The 26,579-nt window shown below is 42.0% G+C and overlaps 1 protein-coding gene and 1 long non-coding RNA gene across 4 annotated transcripts; one reads left to right on the forward strand and one right to left on the reverse strand.

The window, feature by feature from the left end:
- The first annotated feature begins 634 nt into the window (after positions 1 to 634).
- GPR65 (G protein-coupled receptor 65) lies at positions 635 to 2,296 on the forward strand. The gene is made up of 2 exons (XM_064153741.1): positions 635 to 708; positions 1,138 to 2,296. Exon 2 carries the CDS (start codon positions 1,259 to 1,261, stop codon positions 2,294 to 2,296), a length of 1,038 nt encoding a protein of 345 aa, XP_064009811.1. The 5' UTR covers positions 635 to 708; positions 1,138 to 1,258.
- Positions 1,033 to 26,579, reverse strand: LOC135180902 (uncharacterized). Of its 3 annotated transcripts, none has more exons than XR_010304597.1 (7): positions 26,489 to 26,579; positions 24,850 to 25,035; positions 20,677 to 20,755; positions 20,125 to 20,237; positions 18,302 to 18,334; positions 9,415 to 9,548; positions 1,033 to 1,633 (listed from the first exon to the last, which is right to left on the reverse strand). It is a non-coding gene; the product is annotated as an uncharacterized LOC135180902 (long non-coding RNA). The 3 variants fall into 3 exon arrangements; XR_010304600.1 differs by lacking the exon at positions 1,033 to 1,633 and adding an exon at positions 1,910 to 2,176; XR_010304601.1 differs by lacking the exon at positions 24,850 to 25,035.

A 26,579-nucleotide genomic window follows, 5' to 3' on the forward strand; every position in this document is an offset into this window, starting at 1 on the left:
TATAACAATCAGATCTTTGGATAATTACTCAGAGCTGCAATTTAATCAGTGAGTACAAGCTGCCTCATAGCTCTGGCTGTACACCCTTTCTTACTTTAAGGTCATCTTTTCTAAATGCCTCTAGGAGTCATGCATGCAAGTCCTCCAGTCACACTGCTTTAGTCAGGGCTGCCATTTTACTGGCACTGTTGAAACTGACAGTGTTTGCAATATCTAATATAAGGTTAATTGTTAATGGGTTTATGAACTCATGCATGGCAACTGCAATTCTTAGAGGAAAGAAGCGTAAATGAAAAGTTATGCTGAGAGGCTCTCCACTTCATATGAGTCTAAGTGACATCCTGGCAGATTCTCCTCTGCATGCAGAAACCCAGCAGCCTGCCAGATTTCACATCAAGGTTCCTGGGACATGCAGTAAACTTTGGTACAATAGCACAGTTAATGAGAAATTCTTGGCGGATCACGTACAAGGAAGGGGAGGGGAAGTGGGAAAACATGAGGATGCAACAAGAGAAGAAAGTGATTCACAATAAGGAGATACACCAATCATACATTCTCCTCTCCTGAGCAGATTCAACATCTAGTGGTACCTGAATCCTTGTCTGTCTATCCTTGTTTCACCATTACAGGGGAGGAGGTTATTTAGGATAAGAAATTTGCTGTATTCCTATGGCTGAAACTCTGTTCTGCCCACCAGAATAGTAGAAGGTACACTTCTGTTATTTTTTGTGCCCTTTATCATCTCCTTCAACTCTCACAAGAAAGACCTGGGATTGCAGGACCCTATCCTCCTGGAAATGTCTTAACTACTTATCCTGATTGAAATGTCTTAACTACTTATCCTGATTCTACCATATGAGTTTGCATGTAACTGACAATGACCACATTAGAGATTTGGGTTCCTTTTCCCATCCACTCTTAACCTGAGGAGTGTATAAAACCTTTGACTTCCTACAAACACATTTTCTTTATTCTAAAGAAACCCAACAAAACCAAAGAAGCAAAAAAAACCCCAAAACCCAAAAAAAAAAACCAACAAACCAACAACAGCCAAAAAACCCCCACACCCATCAAGAAGCAAAAAAAAAAACACCAAAAAAATGTTATTATAGCTGGTATTTTTCCTTTTGGTAACAGAAGGCTGGAGTTTTACCAACCAGGTCCTGAAGAACTAACAGATGACCGTCCATCAGACTACAGAGGGTTTTTCATTGCATCCAGACTGGAATTAGCCCAAAGATAATACTCAGGGCGGACAATGAACAACACTGCTAAGTGCCATGATGATCACACTCTGGATAAGTATTTGTTTCCATTTGTGTACAGCACTGTGATGATCATCAGTATTCCCATTAACTGCATATCCCTCTATGCATCTTGCATTCAGGTGAGAAAAAAGAATGAATTAGCAGTCTACATCTTCAGCCTATCCCTGGCTGATCTTTTGTACTCTCTGATTCTGCCTATGTGGATAGATTATGCCTGGAACGGTGATAACTGGAGGCTCTCTGCCTTGCTTTGTCAGATTTCTGCATTCCTTATGTATATGAATTTCTACACCAGCACTGCATTCCTTGCTTGCATCTCTGTTGACAGGTACTTGGCATTAGTTCACCCCTTGAAGCTCCAGCACCTGCGCACAAGAAGATTTTCATTGTTTATCAGCATAATTGTTTGGCTCCTGGAAAGTGTCTTTAATTCAGCCATACTGGTGAATAAAGAAGTGTTCAGTGATCCTTGCAATTTCACTAATCATACATTATGCTATGATAAATACCCCCTGGAACAGTGGCAGTCATGGATGAATTTATTCCGGATATGCTCGGGCTACTTGCTCCCTTTGATAATCATTGTGTTTTGCTACCATAAAATTTACCAGGTAGTGAGAAGTAATCAAGCCACAGTAGATGAAGAAAAGAAAAAGGTGAAGAAACTTATTTTGAATATCACAGTTACTTTCATTGTTTGCTTCACTCCTTATCACATTGTATTGCTTATTCGCAGCATCAAAGAACCTTACACCAAAGACCCACAGATTCTGCAGCTGATGTATAAGGTTTATAGAATCACACAGGCCATAACAAGTTTGAATTGCATTGCTGATCCCATTCTTTACTGCTTTGTGAGTGAAACTGCACGGACAGATGTACTGAATTTGCTCAGGTGTTGCTTGTGCCTACAAAAACATGACGGAGACCAAACAAAAGACATTTGTCTGTACAGTTCTGCTACAAAGAGCAGTGCACTAATCACCTACAGAACTTCCTGTGAAATGGTGACTGTCAAAAATGCCTAAGCAAGCACATTTAAAGTAAAAGTGGGTAGCCTAAAGGGGAGAGAATGAAGGAAAAACTCTTCCCCAGTCTGAACCTAGGAAATAACCTGCCAAGTCGCAGATATTAATCTGAGTGAAACCAGTAGCTGGAGCTAAGAAGTTATGACAGGGTTAATGAAATCAACAGAGCATCAACACATATCTTTAAATCAGGCATGGTACAGAAATTAATGTCAACAATCAAAGTTGAATGACCATGACACACAGGTTTCCCCACAGAACTGCCTATGAGCTGCTTACTAGCTAGCTCATAGGATGGACATAAACATTTATCAAGCTGGAGGAAGGCTGGAGTCCTCTTACCCTAGTCATTTGTCTTCCAGTTTTAGTCAAAACCTAAAACTTTTGTTCAGCTGTCAGGAAGAATGTTGGTTATGGTAGTTGTAGAGTTTCATAGGGTAAAATTAATTTTTTAATCCAAAAAATCATCCTCTAGCAGCTCTGCAGTGGAAAAAGTAGCATTTCTTTCACCACACTTCTAGGTCTGATATTATACTTGGAGCATAAACAAACAGCAGTAACAAACAGCATGGAAATTCTTAGGAGATCAGTCTGCAGGTAAATTACAGGGTTTTCCATTACAAATGAGACACTTCTATTATTTTCATGAGTTCCCACTTTTATCTATACTTTCAATTAATTGCACATTCTGCAAAGGGAACTCAAGAGGCTGAAGCAAAACACTTCAGAAGAGTACACACCAGGAGGACAAGAAATCACGTGCATGAATTGAAGCAAGAAGGGTCAGAGTCTATACAAGGAAGAACTTTTGAACGATGAGGGCTGCCAAGCAGTTGAGCGAGTTGCACCAAGATGTTCTTCATACTCCACTGTCACAAGTTTTCAAACCAACCTGATCTGGCTTTATAGCTGACCTTCCCCTGAGCAAAGGTTGAACTAGTGATGTCTTGAGGTCACTTCCAACCAGAATTGTCTTGTGATCCTATGAACTGTGTCTGTCACTATTCTAGCTGTTGTCCTCCCCTCTAAAATTTAGTCCCTTGCTTTCTTTGTTTCCATTTGTTGGATTTTGCTTTGTTTCAGTGTGAGTTTTCCCCTGTAATACCTGCTTATATATTGTGAAGGAAAAACTATGCAAGCAGCAGTGCAAGTTATTTCATCACAGCTTTGTTACTGTGCTGACCTATGTATTTTGCAACAGAATGTGAAATTTCACTGCAGCACTGGAATAAAAGAGGAACTGAGCTTCACTGTAACCTCATGGAAAAATTAACTCAGTGGTTCATTTCTTGACACGCCAGAAAGCCTGGGAAGTTAATTCTACAGAGCATTTGAATTTATTTCAAATAAAGAATAGTTAAAAGTAAGCAACAAAACAGAGTAAAATTTAACTTATGCTTCAGAGAGTAGTGAGAACTGGCTGCCCTGTGAGAGATGGGAAACCAGGAGCCAAGAGCGACAGGTAGACAGGCTGGGCAACATTCTCACCAAGAAGCCATGCATACGCAGAGCACTCCAGCAAGGCACACAGAGCAGTTCTGGTGATGTTCACCAGTGTTGGCCAACAGCTCTGTGATCACCAGACAAATCTGTAGTGGCAAGGCAGGTCTGAGGTCAGGTAGGGAATCCAGGTCAGGAAACTAAGGTCAGGATCAGCAAGCTATTAGGCCAGGCACAGCCACACCATGTGAGCATTGGCCTCAACACAAGCAACCAAACCTCAAGTAGGCAAGAGACCACAAAGTGGTGGCAAACTTAGGGCCATTATCACGTGCACAGCAATTAATTTTCACAAAAATTGACCCTGAGGTTTTATACTTTTTAATATTCAACTAATGTTCATGCAAGCCTTATGTTGTACCAGCTTGCACTGGTACATGTAGATGTGATTCTTAACGTTGTTTCCTATAGTACCTCCATGCATTTCTGAAGATCAGCTTAAAGGTAAAGGAACACAATGACAACTGGCCTGTAGGCTGTGCATCATGAAAAGGGTCCTGTCACCTTATGGTAATAAAATGTGGGCACCTAATCCATCAGATTGTTCTGAAATGTATTCAAATCACAAGCCTCTGGAGACATGAGGAAACTCAGATATAGAGACAACAGCATCTTGTATTTCAATTATTTTTGTATTTGCCTAATCTTACACAGCTAAAAAACTTAGACTTTTTCGATCTCTCCAAATCTGTTGGTCCCAACTGGACCAAATTTACTGTGTGAAAGTGAACAACTGTGTTCTTTCTAAAATTGTGGTTTTAGAGAGGTACTTTTCACTATGCAGAAGTGGCATAGTGGGAATTTAATGTCTTCATCCAGGCTCAAGTCCACACTGTGTGCCATCATTACTGAATATTCCTCCTAATGGCTGTGCAGGCAAGAAACAGGTGCAAATTCACAAAAGCTCTTCCCAAAGCAAGAGCAGTCCTTACAGAAATGTCTATTTAATATTGGGAAGAAATTCAGTTTTCCTCATACACAATGCCTAAAAGCATTACTGTATGGCCTCAATAGGTCTCTGCGATTCATATCTCCTTCCCAATCTATACAATAATAATATGGATAATTAAAAGGACTATGATAGTAACTTAGTTAATATCCAGAGGATAGGAGCTGTCAGTGGCAAATGATATCGTTGTCAGCAGAACAACAGCAAAGGTAAATTTATATGTCAATAATTCACTTGAAGCAGAATCCATCTGCCAAGAATCCAGCAAATCTGCTTCAACTTGGTGAGTTGGGGGCTTTTCAGTGAACTGTGGTGACCTAACTGGTGGTATTTCAGATTTAATTTAGTCTGGTTTTCCCATAATCTTAACCACAGCCTGCATCACTGCATTCGAGATGGAGATTGTTATTCTTTTCTGACGTAACTACACATCAGCTTTACTTTGTTGATCTCACCGGGGTCAGTCCTGGCTCACGGAGACTCTTGCCTGGCCTTTTTATTTTAAGCCTCTAACACATCTAGCTTCAAAACCACTGAGAAAGTTGAAGGGAAGTGTGAATTCAAGGTACAGGTTTTATATATTCCACTTCCTGTTTCCATTCACAGACAATGACACTACTGAAATAATTCTTACTAATCTAGGGACAATCTTCAGCATGTCAGTCTTAACTTAATGCCAGTAAAGAAGGGAGAAGGGAGCATTGGGCCAGAGTTTGTCTATGTGCTGCTTTCCATATTACTTAGCAGTTTTATCAGTGTCATCATCATCAGTCTAGTTCTCTGTTTTCAAAGGAGCAAACAACTATTTTCTCCTGGCTGCCACACAGCATAGAAAGAGCCCATGAGTGGGAGCAATAGGGTGTGTGGGATCAGCGTGACCGCAATAGCAGAAGATGTTCTTGCACAAAAGAAAGCAAGCAAAGTGTGGCTCTGAGCTCAGTGAGAGACGGGGGCAGCTGCTGCACCCACACGCCATGGATGCCAATTGCAAAGGCTTTTCTTCTGAGTGAAATGCTAGTTGCTCGTGGCCCCAGAGCCCTGTGAGATGGCAGCTTGCTCCTTCCCAAGGCCACCTTTTCCACCACAACCTGCACTGTTCCCAAAAGCACTGATCCAAGGCAACGTTTCATAAGTAATGCTCCAGCACCGATAAGGGGAAAGAGTGAAGCACTTTTTGCATACCGTAAAGGTTTTTCTTTGATGCACCACAAAGGCTGCCTTACTGATAAGCTGTTATTCTAAGCTGAAAGAGGGAGGTTTGGGCTGCTTAGCTATGAATTAAAAGTAACCAAGCCGTTTCACCTAAATCTTGTAATATCCTTGAAAGGCAGAAAGTCTGTTCTGGACTGGGCTTTGGAGGAAGAAAAATAACCCAACAGCAAACAGACAAACAAAACAACAAGAAGCAGCTGTACAGAGAACAGTAAAGGCTGTATCCAGTGATTTGTAAAAGACCTGATCCAGGTGAATTTCAAAGGCACCACCCAAGACACAGCCATCCTGGACATGCAAAGGCTCAGGGAAGACCTTATAGCAGCCTTTCAGTACTTGATGGGGGCCTAAAAGAAAGCTGAGGAGGGAGTATTCACAAGGACTTGTAGCAGTAAGACAGAGGACAGTAGTTTTAAACTACAAACGTTTGTATTTAGATTGGATATTTGGATGAAGTACTTAACCATGAGGGTGGTGGAACACTGAAACAGATTGCCCAAGGGAGGTGGTGGAGGCCCTGTCCCTGGAGACATGTAAAGTCAGTTTGATGGGCAACGTGGTCTATTGGGGATGTCCCTCTTTACTGCAGGGGAGTTGGACTAGATGACATCTAGCAGTCCCTTCCAACTCAGTGCATTCTGATTCTGTGATTCAATGCCAACCCAGAGGCATGGTTACCAGAGCATGGCACCTACAGCATCTCTCAATGAACATCAGTGCACACATATATACTAAAGACATCCCTAATGTGGAAGACAAATGATAAAACAATGGGAGGTTCTGAAACACATGCAAATAACAAACAAACAAACAAAAGTGGCAAAAATAGGTCAGTCTCTTTTTTGTTCTATTTTTAAAATTAGCTTTGAGTATTTTGGTGAAAAGAGCATAGACTTCCAGCTTCTTTAAGTGGAATGCAACAAACTGGAAAAAATCCTCTTAAAATATGATGTCTCACAAGAGATGAGGTTGTTCTCAGGAGCTGTCTTTTTAAATTTAGTATTTTGAGAAATGTTATTGCTATAGCAACTACTTGCTTAAAGATTCAATATCAGGGACAGAAGACTCTTTTTCTTTTCCATTGTTTGCTTTTCTGATAAAGCCAAGGTCTGATGCTAAATGAACAATGAAGGTGGTGACAGACTGAGTAAAAGCATAGCCAGACACTGTACTAGTGTCTAATCACACATACATATGTGTGTGTATATATATATATATACATATATCAACATCACATTTAACTTTGTCTTCATTGTATATCAAGATAAAGCAAACAAGATAAGAGTGCAGCTCATGCCTTGTTATGGCTTTCTCCACGGTTCTTTAGATTATCTAGATGTGGCACATTGCATTTCAGATGAGATACTGAAGCTCATTTTGCATAAACAATGATTTTCACTTTTTTTTTTCCAAACAGTGGTCCTACTATCCACAATCCTGCCCTATACTGCCGAGATGAAGCTTTATTTTTATATGCTGCAAAACCTTGACCTTACCTGTCATTTCTTACTGTTTGAAACCCCTTTAACAACAAAGTGACGTGCAAAATAATGTCCATTTTTCAACTCCACATTAAAAATTAACCCAGGAACAAGCTTGTTCCAAATTTCTAACATTTGTGCACAGAGTTTGCTTGTGTCTCAATCCCAGCCCTATATCAGGGATATGTTAAGCTACTGGAAAAAAAAAACATAAGCTCACTTTCCTTCATCTGATAGCTGCTACCTTAGCAGATGTCACAGCAAGTACTAAATCCAGAAAGCTACAGTCTTTGTTTCATATTCTTAATTATATGTGAGGAAACACATAAGTAAAATGAAGTGCAACCTGTAAAAGCAATGTGGGCAGAATCCCTTAGGCTCACATCTTTAAATTAAATGAATTCATGAGACTGAGGAAGCATGACCAGTGAGACTGAGGAAGCATGACCAATGAGACTGAGGAAGCATGACCAATGAGACTGACTTTTCTGAGGAATTTGCAGAGATTAGCAGCTCTACTCCAACAAACACAAAGAAGGAAGGGCTGGAAAAGACAACTCCAGTGAAAATACCTGCTTCCTCCATATTCCCTTCAACAAGCTACTTCTTGGTGCCAGATAGAAAACAGTCAAAGCACCTACATCAGGTCAGCCCTTCTGGCTCAGCAGCTCTTACAGTCCCTTCCACTTCAGCTTTCCACAGTCTATCCACATAATAGATGAGTACTGGGTGTGAGAGGGGGCAGCCAATGGCCTCAAAACACAGCTCTTGCCCACTGTTTCCCTCTGCTTCCCTTGACACCCACTATTCCTGCTGATATCCTTGTAAGAGGCAGCAGGGCTCATAAATGACATCTCCAGGGTCTCACAAAGCAGGCTGGTTTATAGCAACTCAATTCATCTTCCAAGTTATCTTCTCACCTTAGGAGACCCAAAGACTCATGTATGTGAAGGACAGTAGAAAGCTCTAATTCTAGGAAGGCAAGAGGAACTCTGTTGTCAAATCCCTATGAAGCACTTCCTGAGGTTGATTGTATTTCCAGAGTGAGGGGATAAACACATGGCTTCACCCATCTTGTTTATCTTCATGGAGTGCAACACAATAAATTGTCGGTAAACTAAAGTTTCTGCTCCCTCTTAAAAAGCAGCACAGCAGAAAAACCCAGAAAAGGTCAATGTGTCAATGGTGGCTGATATGTTCATGGTAACTTCATGTGGGCAGAAGGGAGCTCTCCTTCCTGGCACACAGAGAATGAAAACGTCGCTGTCTAGCAGCTCAGTCAGCATATAGGAACCTACTACAGGTTCTGTGTACTGTAACCAACCTAAGAAAAAGCTTCATACTGAGATGTTGTACAGGGAAGCCATAACACATGGTTAGAGAGATAGTGCTAGAAACATGTCAAATACAAGATATCATTTCTTAGATATCTCTTTTGATGTGCTCAGTGCCAATCTTCCTTCCCTATCTATACAGCTGTTGCACAATGCAGTGTCTCAATCCAGTCCACATATTACTTTGGGAACGCATAACAGAAACAGTAAGATACTATAATGTATTGTGAAACCATTTCCAGTGACTCAACATTTAACCTTACACTGAGGTTTGCATCCATTGTAATTCCCCACATTCTGCTTGACTAGGGCATTTCATCACTAAGTCTAGTGTTTACACTTAGGTGATTACTGTTGTGGAAAGTAGGAAATAAATTTAGACAGTAGCATATGGCAGTTTAAAATTAGGTCCTTTTGGAAAGGCAAAATACAGTCCTGAAGGTTTTTTTAGACGCCTATTGCCTCACTAACAGGTTCAGGATTTGCCTACATAAGTTAGGCATATGCAGGTTCAAAAAGATCATGACATATTTATCAGCAGTGAGCACCACAGCTCCATCTCTGCCAAGTGAAGTCAAGGAAAGGAACTTGATTTGAGAAAAACAGCCCAGTGTTTCCTGTCTCACCCTTATTTATACTCACCATTTCTTCAGAATTCTTCTATGTGGTTATTCAAAAGTCACAGCTGATGTAACAGGAGCTTCTTGTGTACTTTCTCATACCATTTCTTCTGTTTTATCACTGCACAAAGTCTTGACAATGTGAATTTCAAATGCCTAAATAGAGGAAAGGGGGGAAAGGACATGAAATACAGCGTGCTTTAAATGTTGCTATTGTAAAACAAAGTCTTTAAAGTTATTTGCTATGCAATTTTTTTTTTAAACATTAACATTCAGTTTATTTCTTCACTGTGACAGAAAGCAACACACACAGGGTATTAGGGTAGAAATGATAGAAAAGTTTCCATTTCAATAATTATTTGGTAGCTCTGAGAAGTTTTGCAGGCTACGAGTTCGTGTTCAGTCACTCAGGTCAAGCTGAATCATAGAATCAACCAGGTTGGAAGAGACCTCCAAGATCATCCAGTCCAACCTAGCACCCAGCCCTATCCAATCAACTAGACCATGGCACTAAGTGCCTCAGCCAGTCTTTTCTTGAAGACCCCCAGGGACGGTGCCTCCACCACCTCCCTGGGCAGCCCATTCCAATGGGAAATCACTCTCTCTGTGAAGAACTTCTTCCTAACATCCAGCCTATACCTACCCTGGCACAGCTTGAGACTGTGTCCCCTTGTTCTGTTGCTGGTTACCTGGGAGAAGAGGCCACCCCCCACCTGGCTACAATGCCCCTTCAGGTAGTTGTAGACAGTAATAAGATCACCCCTGAGCCTCCTCTTCTCCAGGCTAAACAGGCCCAGCTCCCTCAGCCTCTCCTCATAGGATTTGTGCTCCAAGCCCCTCACCAGCTTTGTTGCCCTTCTCTGGACACGTTCCAGCACCTCAACATCTTTCTTGAATTGAGGGGCCCAGAACTGGACACAGCTGAAGGAGCGCACAAAATTGATTTAACTTGGAAGCCTTTGCAAAAACATTCTACCTTGTTACACAGAGGTTTATCATTTCCTCCTTGTGTGTTGATTTTAATCCATTACAGATTTGTTACAAATGAAACCATTTCCTGACACTTGTTTGGCTAGTAGCCAATTATACCGTTTAATTACATTTAGCAATTAATTCTTAGAAACTAGGACTAAGAGCTCAGAGACCTTGTGAATCACTGTCTGTGCAGGAGGCATAAAACACCCAGTGCAGACATTAAGTCTGGCCCCTATGAATTTACTCCAAAGACATTAAAGTACCTTAATGATTGCAGTGAGAGGTGGTAGGAATCTCCATGCTTAGATACATATTATTTCCTGGGAAAAGTGTCTACTTTCTTGTCGGTTTTTCCTTAAATGCTTGATTTGTTCTTGCAACGTATATGTATCATTGTCACTCAAAGAAACGCAGCAAAATGTTGCGTTTACAGCAGACTCTGAAGTAAGAGGACTGAGAGACTCTCCTCACTCACTAGGTGGCGATTTTGGCCTGTTTAGCTGGGCTTTGTAGAGGAGCAATAAAATCCCAGTCTAAAGATGTGTTTCTTAGAAGAAAAGGGAGTCTGGGAGCAGCTGGCCACTGTATCCCGAGTTCCTGTGAAACTGGGATGAGCCATCGTGGTCCCTTCAGCCTCTGCCTTGAGCTGCTGCAATATATCAGATCCAGAAGCTTGAAACAAAAGACCTAACACTGAGCCTTGGGAACTTTCCTCTGGCCTGAATTTATTAGCAGTTAGTTTATACTTAGGTTGTAACAACTTTTTTGTTTAGTTGTGTCTCCTTTTTACCCCAATATAAGTATGTATGTACATATAAAAGCAACAAGCATCTATGCTGCTAAACAAAGCAGGCTCTTTTAGCTTCTAGCCTGATGAGCCTGTCATTAGTTCTCAAAGTCAGCCCACTGGCCTTTTACTGATTGTGTCCTAGCTGAGCTCTGTTCTTGGGACTAAAACCAGTGCCAGGCTACCACCAGTGCTCACTCAGAGCTGCTATAACACTCCCATGTGTCTGCAAAACACCATAATTGATACATCACGTCAGCACAGGTATGGCACATTTCACCAGCAGTTCCAACTCGTGATAAGACATCTCCTGTCCTCAGGCGTTTGTAGCCGACAGCTCCCAAGGCTACAGGTCTCTTCTTGTCAGCCTCCAAGCACATCAGAATAGGTTTTGTACTTCTGGGTAACACCCCACATGACCTCCCACCCTGACCCCACCCCACAAAAGATTGATGCTTTACCTTTTTATTTATTTACAGATGTTCACTTCCCTGAAGCATGATAAATTGCTTTCACCTGCATGGTTTCTGAATGATCAGACCTTTCAGCTGCTGCACTGGAGTCACCCTCTTCCACAGCACTTCTTTAATCTTTGTGGCATCCAGCTTCATGTCCTAAACAGTACTGGCTCTTCCCTGTTTTCTCCCAGGAGCCCACATCAGAGTAAAGCTCTTCAGGTGCTTTATAACCACCACGTCTGCTTCTCAGAGGGATTAATCTTCTTCCTGTTAACTCTTTTACTAGCTGTTGCGGGTTAACCCCAATAGGTAACTCAGTTCCACACAGCCACTCACTTGCTCTGCCCTGGTGGGATGGAGGAATCATAGGGGTAAAAGTGGGAAAACTCCTGGACTAAGATAAAACCACTTTAATTGGTAAAGCAAAAGCCATACACAGAAACAAGGTAAAACAAGGAATTAATTCACCACTTCTCATCAGCAGGCAAGTGTTCAGTGGTCTCTGGGAAAGCAGGGCTCCATCCTGTGTAATAGTTACAAAGGAAGACAAATGCCATCATTCCAAATGTCCACACTGCCACCTTTTTCCTGCAGCTTTTATTGCTGAGCATGACATCATATAGTACCGAATACCCTGTTGGTCTGTTTGGGTCAGCTATATTCCAACCTCTTGCAGGTGGAGTGGTTTGAGAAGCTCTGTGTAAGCTCTGCTCAGCAATAAGGAATGTTTGCATCACATCCATTAAATTGAACAACAAAAAAAATTAGGTTGTAGTAGTCCATCTTCCTTTTCTTTCTGCCTCTATTTCACTGGTCCTTGATATCACTCCCTTCTTGTCTTTTTTTTTTTCCTACGTTCATTCTTTGGAATTGCTTCAGCTTGCTCCCTTACACGTCCAGAACAATAATTATGAAATCATGTGTACTCACCTCCTCACACCTTTTTGGCTAACATAAGCAACCCTGGGCCACTGCACAATACAGAGCAGTGTCATGTTTGGGGGAAGTGAAAAAGCAAGCTCACCAGGTACCAGTATTTTGTGTGGGTCAGAAAGGACACGTTTACCACAACGTTTGCTGCAAGCAGGATTCGGAAGAATTTTCTCAGAGCTAGAATGAATTCACTACCACCATGAAGCCACCATACATGGGAGTCTTATGTACATGCTGTCACAGTTTAACCCCAGCTAGCAAGTAAATATCATGCAGCTGTTTGCTCGCTTCTGCCCACACCCAGTGGGATGAGGAGGAGAATCAGGAAAAAAGAAGTAAAACTTGTGGGTTGAGCTAAGAACAGTTTAATAAATAAAATTAACTCTAATAATAACAACAATGATAAATGTAATGCAAAGGAATATAGCCAGGGAGGGGGGAGGGGAAGGAGAAAAAAAAAAAACCCAGAAGTGATGCACAATGCAGTTGCTCACCACCTACTAACCAGTGTCCAAGTAATGTTTGGCCCCTTCTGACCAACTCTTCCAGTTTATATACTGAACATAATGTCCTATGATATGGGATATCTCCTTGGCTAGTTTGGGTCAGCTTTCATGGCTGTGCTCTCTCCCAGCTTCTTATGAACTTGCTCAGTGGCAATATACAGGAAACTGAACAATCTTTAACTCAAGGTAAACACTGCTTAGGAACAACTAAAACATCAGTGTGTTACCAACATTATTCTCATACAAAATCCAAACCACAGCACTGTCCCAGCTACCAGGAAGAAAATTAACTCAGTCTCAGCCAAAATCAGGACACATATGATGTCAAAATAAATTCATGCCACGTAACTCATATTCCAATTTTACTGTAACCTTCTGGGTTTGTTTTTTTTTCCACTTTTCTTTTTCCTATTGAGTTATTATTTTTCTGGGTTTAACATTAAAGGTTACTTATTAGAATAAACATAATGCCTTTACCTTAGCTTAGAATAACTATGACTTTGATCTAAATTCATGCTGAATTTCAAGAAATTACTACAACCAGATAAACCAGTGCTGCTCAGAAAAAAATATGGATTTGGACATAATAGTGATGATTGAGTGTTTCTGAGAAACCTATGAACCTCTCAAGTTTGGAATCTCTCTCTGTCCTGGAGCCATTCACCTACCACTACTTGCCTTCAGAGGCACTTTTTTAGAAAGTCATGGAGTTCATCTCTGAATTCAGGCAGTTCCATTTGGTTACAAAGATTCCAGCTGGCTCAAACTGTGTTGCTCCAAAACCTAACAAGAGCACTTTGTACTTCTGATGAGCTTCGTTATTGTCTTTGTAACCGCTGCTGATTACTGCCATCAGCAGTGCCACTGGTACTGCCAACACCCGGAATCATAGAATCAACCAGGTTGGAAGAGACCTCCAAGATCATCCAGTCCAACCTAGCACCCAGCCCTAGCCAGTCAACTAGACCATGGCAGTAAGTGCCTCATTCAGTCTTTTCTTGAAGACCTCCAGGGACCGTGCCTCCACCACCTCCCTGGGCAGCCCATTCCAATGGGAAATCACTCTCTCTGGGAAGAACTTCCTCCTAACATCCAACCTGTACTTTCCCCGCATACCAAGTAAAGACAGGCTCACTGATGTCACAGTGGTTTGCCCTGGCTGACTAAGGGTCTTGTAAAATGCCCTTTATCAGCCTTCAAATCAGAATCATAGTGCCAAGATCTCCAAACCGTGCAGTTCCCAACTCTTGTCCCAGGTGGACAATATGATGTTTCACATGATAGACAAGCCTTAAATTTCCCATTTGCTTGAAGCCTCCTACCTTCAGATGAAAGAAGAGTATTTTACAGAATAGATTATAATGTACATTTACATACAGACAAAAGAAAAAAAAAAAAACAAAACAGTAATTGAAAAGATGATTTGTAGCTGCTTTCATTTCCTTGAGATGTCCACACATCTACACACATAAATTCCTATATAATAGGAATTTATGTAGCTTGCAGGGGCTAGGGAGAGAGCAATGTAATGGTGTTTCTTAGACATTCCATTTTTTGGAGATGGCTAAATGAAAACAATAATTATTTAATAAAACAGATAAGTAGAATGCATTTATTAATTGATGCCAGCTGAAGCCATATACTTTAGAAGACAATATTTCTAAAACCAGTACTGCTTTCTTTCCACATTTTCCTACCACAATCTTGGTGGATTATTTGAAAGAGTGTTCTCTTTACACAATTTTCTCATGATTTGGAGATGTTACTATTTTAAAACTGAAAGCCATTTCTATTTGAAACTAACATCAAGAGCAATTTTTTTTTACTTTTCAGTTTAACTAGAAACAAAATTACTCAGTTTCTTTTGTGTTCTGCAGGAAACCCACCTAAAGGTCTGAGTCTGGTGTCATATTTAAATGAAAATGAAGAACACTGGGCATAAGGAGAAGATACTTTCAGTGGAAACAGGCAGCTTTACAAAGCTAGACTTTGGATAGTAAAACCTCCTGTTGCTGCTGTGAGGACCTCTCTTTCAGTCAGCTCACATCAGGCTTTTATGCCAGGAACACTTTCAACTTGTAAATTCTAGGTGTCACTCAGCACTCTGGTGCACACCTACTGGAAAACTGCCCCCTCAGAGGGCCAGCAAGACAGATCTTTAACCTTTTACTACCACAGTGTTCTTCCACATGCTGCTTTAGCTATTGGTAGCTCACTGGTAGCTCATTTAACTCTCATTTGGGAAGAATAATGAGAAGACTCTTACTGAGCTCTTACATCATATTAATAATTATATGGGAATAAATGCAGTACAAATAACTGTAGGGTGCTAAGTTGGGCAGGAATAACAACTACTTAAAACAGGATGTTTTTTCCTCTGTGCAACAAAAGGCTGAAGGAATGATAAAAACAATCCCAGAGAATGAGATGCATTCTAGTTTAAATAAAATAATAGATTTCTTTGTCCTGCACCATCTACTGAGTGTAGTTTTCTTGGCCTGAGAGTCTTCCTCTAGTCTTGTTGACTCAGGAAAGACTGATTTGTATTTTATAAGCTATTTTATAGGAAATCCATCATTGCAGTGACAGTTAAGGTAAAAGACATGTAATAAAAGCTGTGGTACAGAATGAAACTGTGTTTTAGAAATTCAGCCATGAATCAGGCTGTGGGGGTACCAATATAAGTTAATTATGCCTGTGCTAAATTCACCAGCAAAAAAAAACCCAAAACATCAATCCATTGAAAACCTAATTAAACAGTCAATAATGCTTTTCTAACACCTAAGTATGGAATCTACCTCTAGACTCTTAAAAATATAAGCAAATACCAAACTGGAGTTATGTGATGTTTTGGGTGTTATCCACTCCCCACACTCTTATGGAATCACCCAGGTTAGACTCAGCCCAGCTGAAAATTAGAATGAAGCTTTATATTTACAGCTTAGCATACATACATACATACAAGCAGATACTTACAATAAATACAGCTATATGCAGAAATATACAAGTTAAAAAGTAATATAGAAACACAACATCCCTCCCAGAAACTCGAGTCGTCAGGAGGGGCTCCCAACCACCCTTCCACCTCCTTTCCACCCCTCTACCTTATCCCAGACTTTGCCTTATGTTCAAGATGAGTTTGGAGAATTGGCCGGGGAGGGTTAGGAAGCAGAAGGATTAGTTGCACAGACAGTAGGTTAGGGAGAGAAGGGCAGGCAAGCAGAGACAGAGTGCAACTCTGTTATCAATATTTGTGTTCTTGTTTTTATACATCTCAGCAAGCCTATGAGTAAAGTAGACATCACCATTGTTTCCTTTTCACAGCCTATATTGTAATTCTTCTCACCAAAATATCCCAGCTAGGCTCAAACTAGCACAAGTTACCTGCTTGTCCTCTAAGTACAGCTGGCCAAGGAAGCACAGTTAAAAGGACAGGCAGACTGTTGTGAGATGGACACATGGACAGCACTGCACACACAGGTGAAAAACTTCCTGGGATGGGTAGTGAAAATGCTCACAGAAAAGGTCTAATTGCTGCCATTTCTGAGAGTGCTTCATCTAGTGCAGAACCTGCTCTGCTTCCACGCTGTGACTTCAGATATCAAGACAGCGCTTGTCTGAACCATGACAGAACTTGTCCTTTGATGACAGGAGAAAACATAGCTAACAAAGATGAAAGAGATGTGTGGTTTCTAGCTCTAGGTCCCACTGCCACTATTTAATACTTAGCCTGCAGTTTTTGTGAAAAGGTCTCAAAGTACCATGAGAAACACACAGAAATTTCCAGAATTGCAGTCTGTTTCCACTCTTACCTAAAGCTTCCTTTAATTAAATTCACCAAAGTCTTCAGAGATTTAAAAACTCCTGAAACTCAGTCTAGCCACTACTATAAAAAAAGAGAATGAGGAAGTAATCATCTAGTTCAGTATGCCACACATTTGTGTGTCCTCAGATTGCTTTAATGCATCTGCTCCTTGTGGGTATTTGTGTGCCATTGCTTTTAAAATGCACACTCTGTTTTCTTTTATGGTTTCGTTATTCCTACCCACAGACTAAACCCATTTCCACATTATCAGACCAAGCAAGTTTATCAAGAATTAAGGAAATGGATAATTATTTTTTTTTTAGTTCTATTTATACTCAGTTTTCAAGAAGAGAAGGTTTTGTTGGGGTTTTTTTTTCCCTTTGAAAAATGTCCTTCATCCTTCCTTCTTCCAGTCTAGGAAGAGTAATTTGTGTCACAGCTGAATGCAGGGAGGATGCATGCTCTCTCCTCAATTAGTATTGACTCTATCATGCTCTGTAGTTGTAAACAATGCCACAACACTCACCAACAAGAAAAACAGAACTAATCAATAATGGGTCAGGAGGACCAGTGGTACACTCACGTTTTGGCAATACGAATCTTTGTAAAGAGAACAGTTTCAGCTTCCGACTTTGCAACGAGACCCACCTGAACATGAGCCAGCAGTGTGCCCAGGTGGCCAAAAGAGCCAGTGGCATCCTGGCCTGCATGAGGAATGGTGTGGCCAGCAGGAGCAGGGAGGTTGTTCTGCTCCTGTACTCTGCACTGGTTAGACCACACCTTGAGTACTGTGTTCAGTTCTGGGGCCCCCAGTTTAGGAGGGACATTGAGATGCTTGAGTGTGTCCAGAGAAGGGCAACAAGGCTGGGGAGAGGCCTTGAGCACAGCCCTACGAGGAGAGGCTGAGGGAGCTGGGATTGGTTAGCCTGGAGAAGAGGAGGCTCAGGGGAGACCTTATTGCTGTCTACAACTACCTGAGGGGAGGTTGTAGCCAGGAGGAGGTTGCTCTCTTCTCTCAGGTGGCCAGCACCAGAACGAGAGGACACAGCCTCAAGCTACGCCAGGGGAAATTTAGGCTGGAGGCGAGGAGAAAGTTCTTCACTGAGAGAGTCATTGGACACTGGAATGGGCTGCCCGGGGAGGTGGTGGAGTCGCTGTCCCTGGGGCTGTTCAGGGCAGGACTGGACGTGGCACTTGGTGCCATGGTCTGGCCTTGAGCTCTGTGGTAAAGGGTTGGACTTGATGATCTATGAGGTCTCTTCCAACCTTGGTGATACTGTGATGCTGTGATATTGTGAAGTGTTGGAACCAAGTTTACATTTTTGCCTTAGAATATGTTTTGATAATGTTCTCAATAGCTCCCACCAATACTACTTATTATTATTATTATTATCATTTTCCACTAACACAGTATTTTTTCAAGAACAAATGGTTTTATAACTCACCAAAACAGACATCCAAATCGTTTCCATTCTATGCTGTTCAAGACAGAATAAGAAAATATGTGTTAGACATTTTTGTCAATAAGGAAGTTGTCTGAAATTTCTGGTCTTGTGGGAGCATGATCAGATAAAACAGACACTAAAGGAACATACAGGCCTGATGCTGTGCTGTTTATTTAATCAGCATTACCAATGTCTGTGCTTGACATTCATAATAAGCCACACACAGGATCTTTGAATGATGTAGAGCCTTGTCTGCCAGGCCTGAGTCACTCTGCTCACATTCTCCCCTTTTCTACCATGCTGTCATTCTGGGACACTGTTCTGCTCTTTTCTTGCACTGGTTATCACTTCTCCTCGAGGATATGCTGCATGTAGTCAGCAGGAGAGCAACATGTGTGCAGGTGTATATGGGCAGTCACAGAAACCTAAGACTGCTGGAAAACAGTCTTGTAGAGAATCACCAAAACCAAGCAAATTCCCTTTCCTGACTCATGGGAAACCATGACAAGACAGATCCACTACCACATGGCCACCCCTACCTAACTAGCATTAGATCATCTTAAGCACAGGTCCCCAGCGCAGTCTCTATTTTCTAGCTAATGTAAAAACATAGATTTTAATTGTTTGTTTGTTTCTCAAATACTCATTTTTCTTGTGCTGTCAGCAGCATTTGCACTCCTAGTGACTGTGAGAAACAGTAAAATATAGGCTATGGCAGTGCTGACCAGTCACCACGTGTGGATGTGAACCTCCTACAACAAAGAGCAGGCTCTGAATACAGTGCAGTGGGCAGTCTTTATATGTTGTATATGTCATGCTAGTATCAAGTGCTATAGAAAATTGATACCAAGCAGACAATACAGAGCTCTGAAAATAACCTCTTTGCCCTCGGTTCATTGTATTTCTTCCTTGTTATCAGCCACTTATAGAAAAGTATTGTTTAGTGCAAAATGTTTAGTGCAAGGGTATTGAAGAAGTTTCCATCTCACCATTGAATGTGAGAGCCTCATTGTCTTCAAAGTGGCTTTCATTTTTCTATCAATGGCACTCTAGAACTCACATAAAAAAAGCTGTGGCTATTAGAAATTGTGTGCATGTAGTGAGTGACCTTTAACTATAGCATGCACCAATTCAATCAATTAATTCAGGTAAGTGCAAAAATAGAATTGCGATTCCCTTGGGTATGGCAGCAGCGCTTGCCTTGCAAGAATTCATCTTTCTGTAACAACACCCATTTCAAAACTGCACAGGGACACATTACCTTAAAAAAAAAAACAGATTCTTGTTCTAAAAAAGACCTTAAGTCCCTTGATGATGGCTGTAGCTTGTGGAAAAAAAATAGCAGGGTACCTGGACAAGCCAATTGAAGACATAAATTATTTGATGAGATGAAATCAATATTTTATTAGAAGCTCAAGGCTTACTATGATGAACCTTGCAGACTTTCTGTTTATAGGTAAATCATTAGTTTTCCTAAAATAGACTGGGCTGCTAGACAGCTGAATTCTGCAGCTCACAGCAGTGGGGTTTGTAATATAGACATAAAAGAAGAAAGTCCGGAATGGGAAATTTAGCTGTCGAAATCCTCTTGAAGGGAACAGAGAGGGAGGAAGGTACAAAATGTGACTATGTGACCAACATGTACCCTTTCTTGAGCATTTTACTGCTGTTGGCAGCATGCAGTTATTAAATATAGCCTATTTTACAATGCTGGTTTTCCTGATAAGCTGATTCTTAGTTGCTCTGAGCATCTGAGTTGAAGTTGATTTGCAAAGATCATGAGAAGTTCTCAAAGTGCTTTAAAGTTACTAATTATAGCTTACCCAAAGGCTTTGAAGAGCAAGATCCAAGACAGCATAGCACTAACAGGAAAGGAGGCTGCTGAGCTTCTGACAGATGCGTGAAATCTCGTGGAAGTGGAATCTTGCTACCTGCACTGATGAAAAGTGCAATTTGAGCTCTTTCTGTGCATGTTAGGGAGAGAGCTATCAAACACACACAAGCCCATGCCACACCTATTTGTCTTAAATCATAGTGTGCCCTTGGGCCTGAGACCAAGCTTCTGTGGAAAACCTTTGGCCACAGGGATCCATTTTGGCATATTTCAAATGCATTTCTCTCTTCTCTCAAGCTGTGTCTCTTTGCAGGCAGATATGGTCATGAAGAAACAGCCTCACAGGGCTCCAGAAGGTTGTTGAAATGAACTTTTACATATTTGTGCAGACAAACCCCACTACTGATTAAAAGACAACTGATAAATAGTTCCCACCTGCAGATCAAAGGAAAGTGGGGGGGGGAGGGGGGTTGTGGAATAGAGCAGTTCTAAACGCAAAGATTCTAAATCGAAAGATTTTAGTAGGCTACTGGAAACTTACCCAGAACTGAACTTGGTCTGAAACCTTTTTCAGGGGTACATTGGGAACATTTCCTTCTCAAACCCAGACAGTACAGTTTCTGAGCTGAACAGAATTTAGGTTAGAGAAGCAATTAATGGTAACAGTAGTAAGGTATATAACTTTTTTTCTCTTCCTCATCATCTTGTCTCAGCTTGTAAATTCTTTTCATTCATGGAGCAACTTCATTCTCAAAATCAGTATCAGTGTACAAAAGGCATAAGCTAGTTCACATCAAACTGTGAGAAAATACTCCTAATGACTTTGGTGAGATCTGGACTACATCCTATTTCACAGAATGAGTAGAGTCATAGAATCAGTCAGGGTTGGAAGGGACCACAAGGATCATCTAGTTCCAATCCCCCTGCCATGGACATGGACACCCTACCCTAGATCAGGCTGGCCAGAGCCTCATCCAGCCTGGCCTTAAACACCTCCAGCCATGGGACCTCAACCACCTCCCTGGGCAACTCATTCCAGGCTCTCACCACCCTCATGCTGAAGAGCTTCCTCCTCACATCCAATGTGAATCTACCCACCTCCAGCTTTGCTCCATTCCCCTTAGTCCTGTCACTCCCTGATAGCTTCAAAAGTCCCTCCCCAGCTTTTTTGTAGGTCACCTTAAGATACTGGAAGGCCACAATTAGGTCACCTCAGAGCCTCCTCTTCTCCAGACTGAGCAGCCCCAACTCTTTCAGTCTGTCCACATAGGAGAGCTGCTCCAGCCCTCTGGTCATCCTCGTGGCCCTTCTCTGGACACGCTCCAGCATGTCCTCATCCCTCTTGTAATAGGAGCATCTTAAGTATTGCTACATTGTTTTGAAAACACTTTATTGTGACTCTATCCATATTCTTTAGCTTTACTGAGAGCTGCAGATCCAGGCATTGCTGTACTAATTACCACTGCAGTAGATGTATGCTAGAGGACATTCTGCTGCCAGTGCCACCTGACCCTCACTGCAGAATTACTTTCCTTGGGCCAATGGGAAACCCTATCAATCAATCCAAAATAAACCTAGCCACCACCAGCAGTCATGCCTGAACACATTACATAGTTTGCCACTCTGACATACTATTGTGGAGGTAAAATACTGCTCTTGGCTATTCTTGTGCAGTTGCACTGCCAGCACTCAGACTGGAATACACAGGACTGTGAGCACATTCACCTTCTCAGCTGAGTTATTCTGGTAATCACTGGTGATTGCTCCGAGTGCAGGCTTCTCTTGCTGTCAAGAAATTAGCCCCAGTGCTCTGTACCAGTGTAAATCAGTGTGTATGACATGATCCCTGCCCAGATCCATTTGTTTGGATCCACCTTTTTCCATCTGCCACCATGCACTATACTATCTGTAGGACACTGCCTGAATCATCCTTTCTCTAGGCACTCAATATGCTACTGTAACACATGGACATAACATATACTCCATAATAAGCATTCTGGATACAACTGCACTTTGTTATATTAATGAGTTAATAAGAAAAGAGACAGCTAGCTGACATTACTAAATTACTAACCTTTCACATGAGAAAGGCTACAGTCTAAATCTGCATTAACAACACAAGAGAAGGCATATTTGTGAAATAACACATCAGTGTCAATATGTGAGGTATAAATGTTGTGGAGGCAGGGAATTAATGTGGCCGAGTCAGGAATATATATAAAAACAGAGTTATTTTATTTTCCTGAAGCCTGCCCCCAGAACTATATACAGAAATTAATTTAATTAGCAGATTCAGTTTGATTGAGAAGGTCTTACAAGGATATCATAGATAAATTTGACTATTTTGGAAGTCAGGAGTTGGAAAAAGCTAAGCTACCAAACACAGCATTCCCCACTATTAATCAGGCTGAGCCAGAAGTTTACTCACAGGTGCGTTAGGCTGAGAGAAAGAGCACTCCAGATGCTTGTCCCCTCACTCTTGTTCAGAAGACATCCGAGGCTCGTTAGGGCCTATCAAGCCTATCAACCCGGGGAGGTGGTGGAGTCACCGTCCCTGGAGCTGTTCAAGGCAAGATTGGACGTGGCACTTGATGCCATGGTCTAGCCTTGAGCTCTGTGGTAAAGGGTTGGACTTGATGATCTGTGAGGTCTCTTCCAACCCTGATAATACTGTGTGCGATACTGTGTGTGATAAAGGGGGTGCTTACGGTGGGAAGCCATCTAAAGCAGGGACGGTCATGTCCCTCAGGAGCTTGTCCTTCAGAGTGCCAGGGGACTCCTTCTGCAGGAACTATCCAGGTGGAGGAGAACTCTAAGGCGGGAACCCCAAGGTGGGAAAGTCCCCCAATATTTACACCCTTCCTAGACACAGAGCAGAGTTACCACTTCCTAGGCGCGAAGACCACAGCCAATCCCAACCTGCATGGGCACCCCTCGTGCCAGAAGGGCCCTTTGCTCCCCCACTGCCCACCTGCAGGGCAGGAACACATTTTTCACACCTTTCCTCTCCCATTCAAACCATGGAGGGAGAGAAATCATAGAATCATAGAGTCATCCAGGTTGGAAGAGACCTCCAAGATCATCCAGTCCAACCTAGCACCCAGCCCTAACCAATCAACTAGACCATGGCACTAAGTGCCTCATCCAGGCTTTTCTTCAACAGCTCCAGGGATGGTGCCTCCACCACCTCCCTGGGCAGCCCATTCCAATGGAAAATCACTCTCTGTGAAGAACTTCTTCCTAATATCCAGCCTATACCTACCCTGACACAACTTGAGACTGTGTCCCCTTGTTCTATTGCTGGTTGCCTGGGAGAAGAGGCCACCCCCCACCTGGCTACAATGCCCCTTCAGGTAGTTGTAGACAGTAATAAGATCATCCCTGAGCCTCCTCTTCTCCAGGCTAAACAGGCCTAGCTCCCTCAGCCTCTCCTCATAGGATTTGTGCTCCAGGCCCCTCACCAGCTTTGTTGCCCTTCTCTGGACATGTTCCAGCACCTCAACATCTTTCTTGAATTGAGGGGCCCAGAACTGGACACAGCACTCAAGCTGTGGCCTGACCAGTGCTGAGTACATGGCAGGAATAACCTCCCTTGTCCTACTGGCCACACTGTTCCTGATGCAGGCCAGGATGCCATTGGCTCTCTTGGCCGCCTGGGCACACTGCTGGCTCATCTTCAGCTTACTATCTACCAGTACCCCCAGGTCCCTTTCCTCCAGGCTGCTCTCCAGCCACTCAGTCCCCAGCCTATAGCGCTGCTTGGGGTTGTTGTGGCCAACGTGCAGAACCCTGCACTTGGCCTTGTTCAATCTCATCCCATTGGCCTCTGCCCACCCATCCAGCCTGTCCAGGTCCCTCTGCAGGGCTCTCCTACCTTCCAACAGCTCCACACCTGCTCCTAGCTTGGTGTCATCTGCAAATTTACTGATGCTGGACTCAATGCCCTCGTCCAGATCATCAATAAAGATATTGAAGAGGACTTTGGGGTCTACGGACTCCAGGACAATAAACCAAATCTTTGTTAGTACCACTACCTATGGCAGAGTAGTTCCTAGAGAGAACAAGTCCAACGAGTAATGCCAGGGCTAAGTAACTGGGATGTTCAATAGCTATGACATTTGGAAACACACCAGTGGACAGAAAGATTTTCATTTATCACCAGCAAAGCACAGATGAGCCTATGGTAGGAAAGAAGCATCTTGTGCAGATCATTTTGTATGCTAAATTCTTAACTGCCTGTAAAATTTTAAGACATGTGAATTACTTTCTGCTGCACAGTCTAAATTTCACAGAACTCATCCAAAGCCTAGAAAACCATACTGCATGTCACAAAGATTCAATAGATTTAACTGAAAGAAAAAGAAGCTGAGAAGTATTTTGATCACTTCCTTACATGTTTAGATATTGAAAACCTGCATGTGACTTCTCTTTCTGGCTAGCAAGGAATGCATCACAGAACCAAGCGGCTTAGAAGGTGCAGTTTGACACTCATGCATGAAAAATGCCAAGCTTCCTTGTGGTCAAGGTGTTTAAAGATTGGTAAAAATCCCTAGGCACCAGCACCATCACTTAGGGTCTCTAAAATGATGCAAGATGATTTCCAAAAAATAAATAGTCCTTTTTTTTCCAGTTAATATCCTACATACAAGGCTGCAAAACAGATAAGCAGAGTAGCCTGTTCTGCCTCTTCTGTTGGTAAATCCTCACCACTTACCCTGAATGCAGACATTTTCTTGAGAGCTTGTAGGAGCCAAAGCTGTACCTTCTGCACAGCTAGGACAAGGTGTGTTTTATCTGTGCTGTGCAACATGAAGGAGCCCAGGCTGTGCCTTGAGAGGTTTCATTCCTGCTGCTTCCTCGGTTTTGCAGCTATGGCCACCGCTGCTGAAACTGAGTAACTCTATACCAAGGACAGGGGGAGAAAAAAAGTGAGTGATCTATAACTGTGACAAAGGTAACACTCAAGGAGGTTGAGGCATTTCAGAATCAAAGAGGACAGAGGATCTCCAGGCTTCTTATTGCTTCTCTGAGTTTCCATCTTGTCTGACAGTATTGGCAGCTGCTGGCTCCCCTTGGGCTATCAGGTTTTCATTTAAACTGGCTGGCTGCACTGGATGTGAGGAGCGAGGTGTGTGCTGATGTCTAGGTAGGTGTCTTGAATATAGCAAACAGTTTCTGGTTCTTAGTTACTTTGCTGATCTTTTCATTGGTGATTAAGTTTTTCACATCAACACACCAAAACTTTAAAAGGAGACAGTTACTGTATATTTATAAGTATCTCACACTATAGTGCTGAAAAGAGGCAAATCCAGTCTGAATTTTACACAAGCAAATTACTTTTGAAGACACATGCCCATCTAGCCTCAGAGGACATTGGACATTGCCAACCCACGGTCTCCACTTCAGAGAGACATCCATGGCATGCCCATAACAATCTACATTCATAGCCCTTTGCTTTCTTGCAAATGCAAAGCTAACTTGCTCTGAATATTGAAAAACACTTAAAATGTGCTTTCTTATTGAGGCTATGGTAAGATCTGAAGTTTATTAATTTATTATTATTTGTGACAGAATTTATTCCAAACCATCCCTAGAGGTCTTCAAGAAAAGCCTGGATGAGGCACTTAGTGCCATGGTCTAGTTGACTGGCTAGGGCTGGGTGCTAGGTTGGACTGGATGAGGCACTTAGTGCCATGGTCTAGTTGACTGGCTAGGGCTGGGTGCTAGGTTGGACTGGATGAGGCACTTAGTGCCATGATCTAGTTGACTGGATAGGGCTGGGTGCTAGGTTGGACTGGATGATCTTGGAGGTCTCTTCCAACCTGGTTGATTCTATGATTCTAAACTTGCTATTTTATTTTCTATAGTTTTTTTCTTTGCTTTCAACTTCACAGTGGCTAATTAAGATTTATAAGTAAATCCAGAAAGGAGACTAATTCAGTACAGGTAACTGACAATAATAACAACAATGCATATTTTATAGTGCAACTTTCTAGTTATTAATATCCCTTATATGGTGTAATTACAGGCTATAAATAAAACTGCTTGTCCTGCATTTATTTAAGATTTGTACTAATGGCTCTAAACACTGCATCATCATTAATAATAATAATTAGATCCACGAATCATTAAAGGAATCACTTCTGCAGCAGTTCATGCTGTTCCTTCACGTGTAAAAATCTTCTCTTACAGTGCTGAAGGGGGGGCTCTGAATCTCCACACCCTTTGCCATTGTTGACAATTGGCAGCGCCTGCTGATTAAGCAAACCCAAGACACAACTTTTGGCCAAGCCATCAGGATCTTTGCTTTGAGATCATTCTTCATGTATACTGACATGGAGGAAAAAAAATACCTTTTGTAAGGATGCTTCAAAACCACGAATCAAAGAGAAATATGCTGGCAAGACATCTCTCCTTGCATTCCAAGCATATCCTCCTCATACT

This window comes from Pogoniulus pusillus, chromosome 1 (assembly GCF_015220805.1).
Source record: "Pogoniulus pusillus isolate bPogPus1 chromosome 1, bPogPus1.pri, whole genome shotgun sequence".
In the NCBI taxonomy this organism is placed as follows: domain Eukaryota; kingdom Metazoa; phylum Chordata; class Aves; order Piciformes; family Lybiidae; genus Pogoniulus; species Pogoniulus pusillus.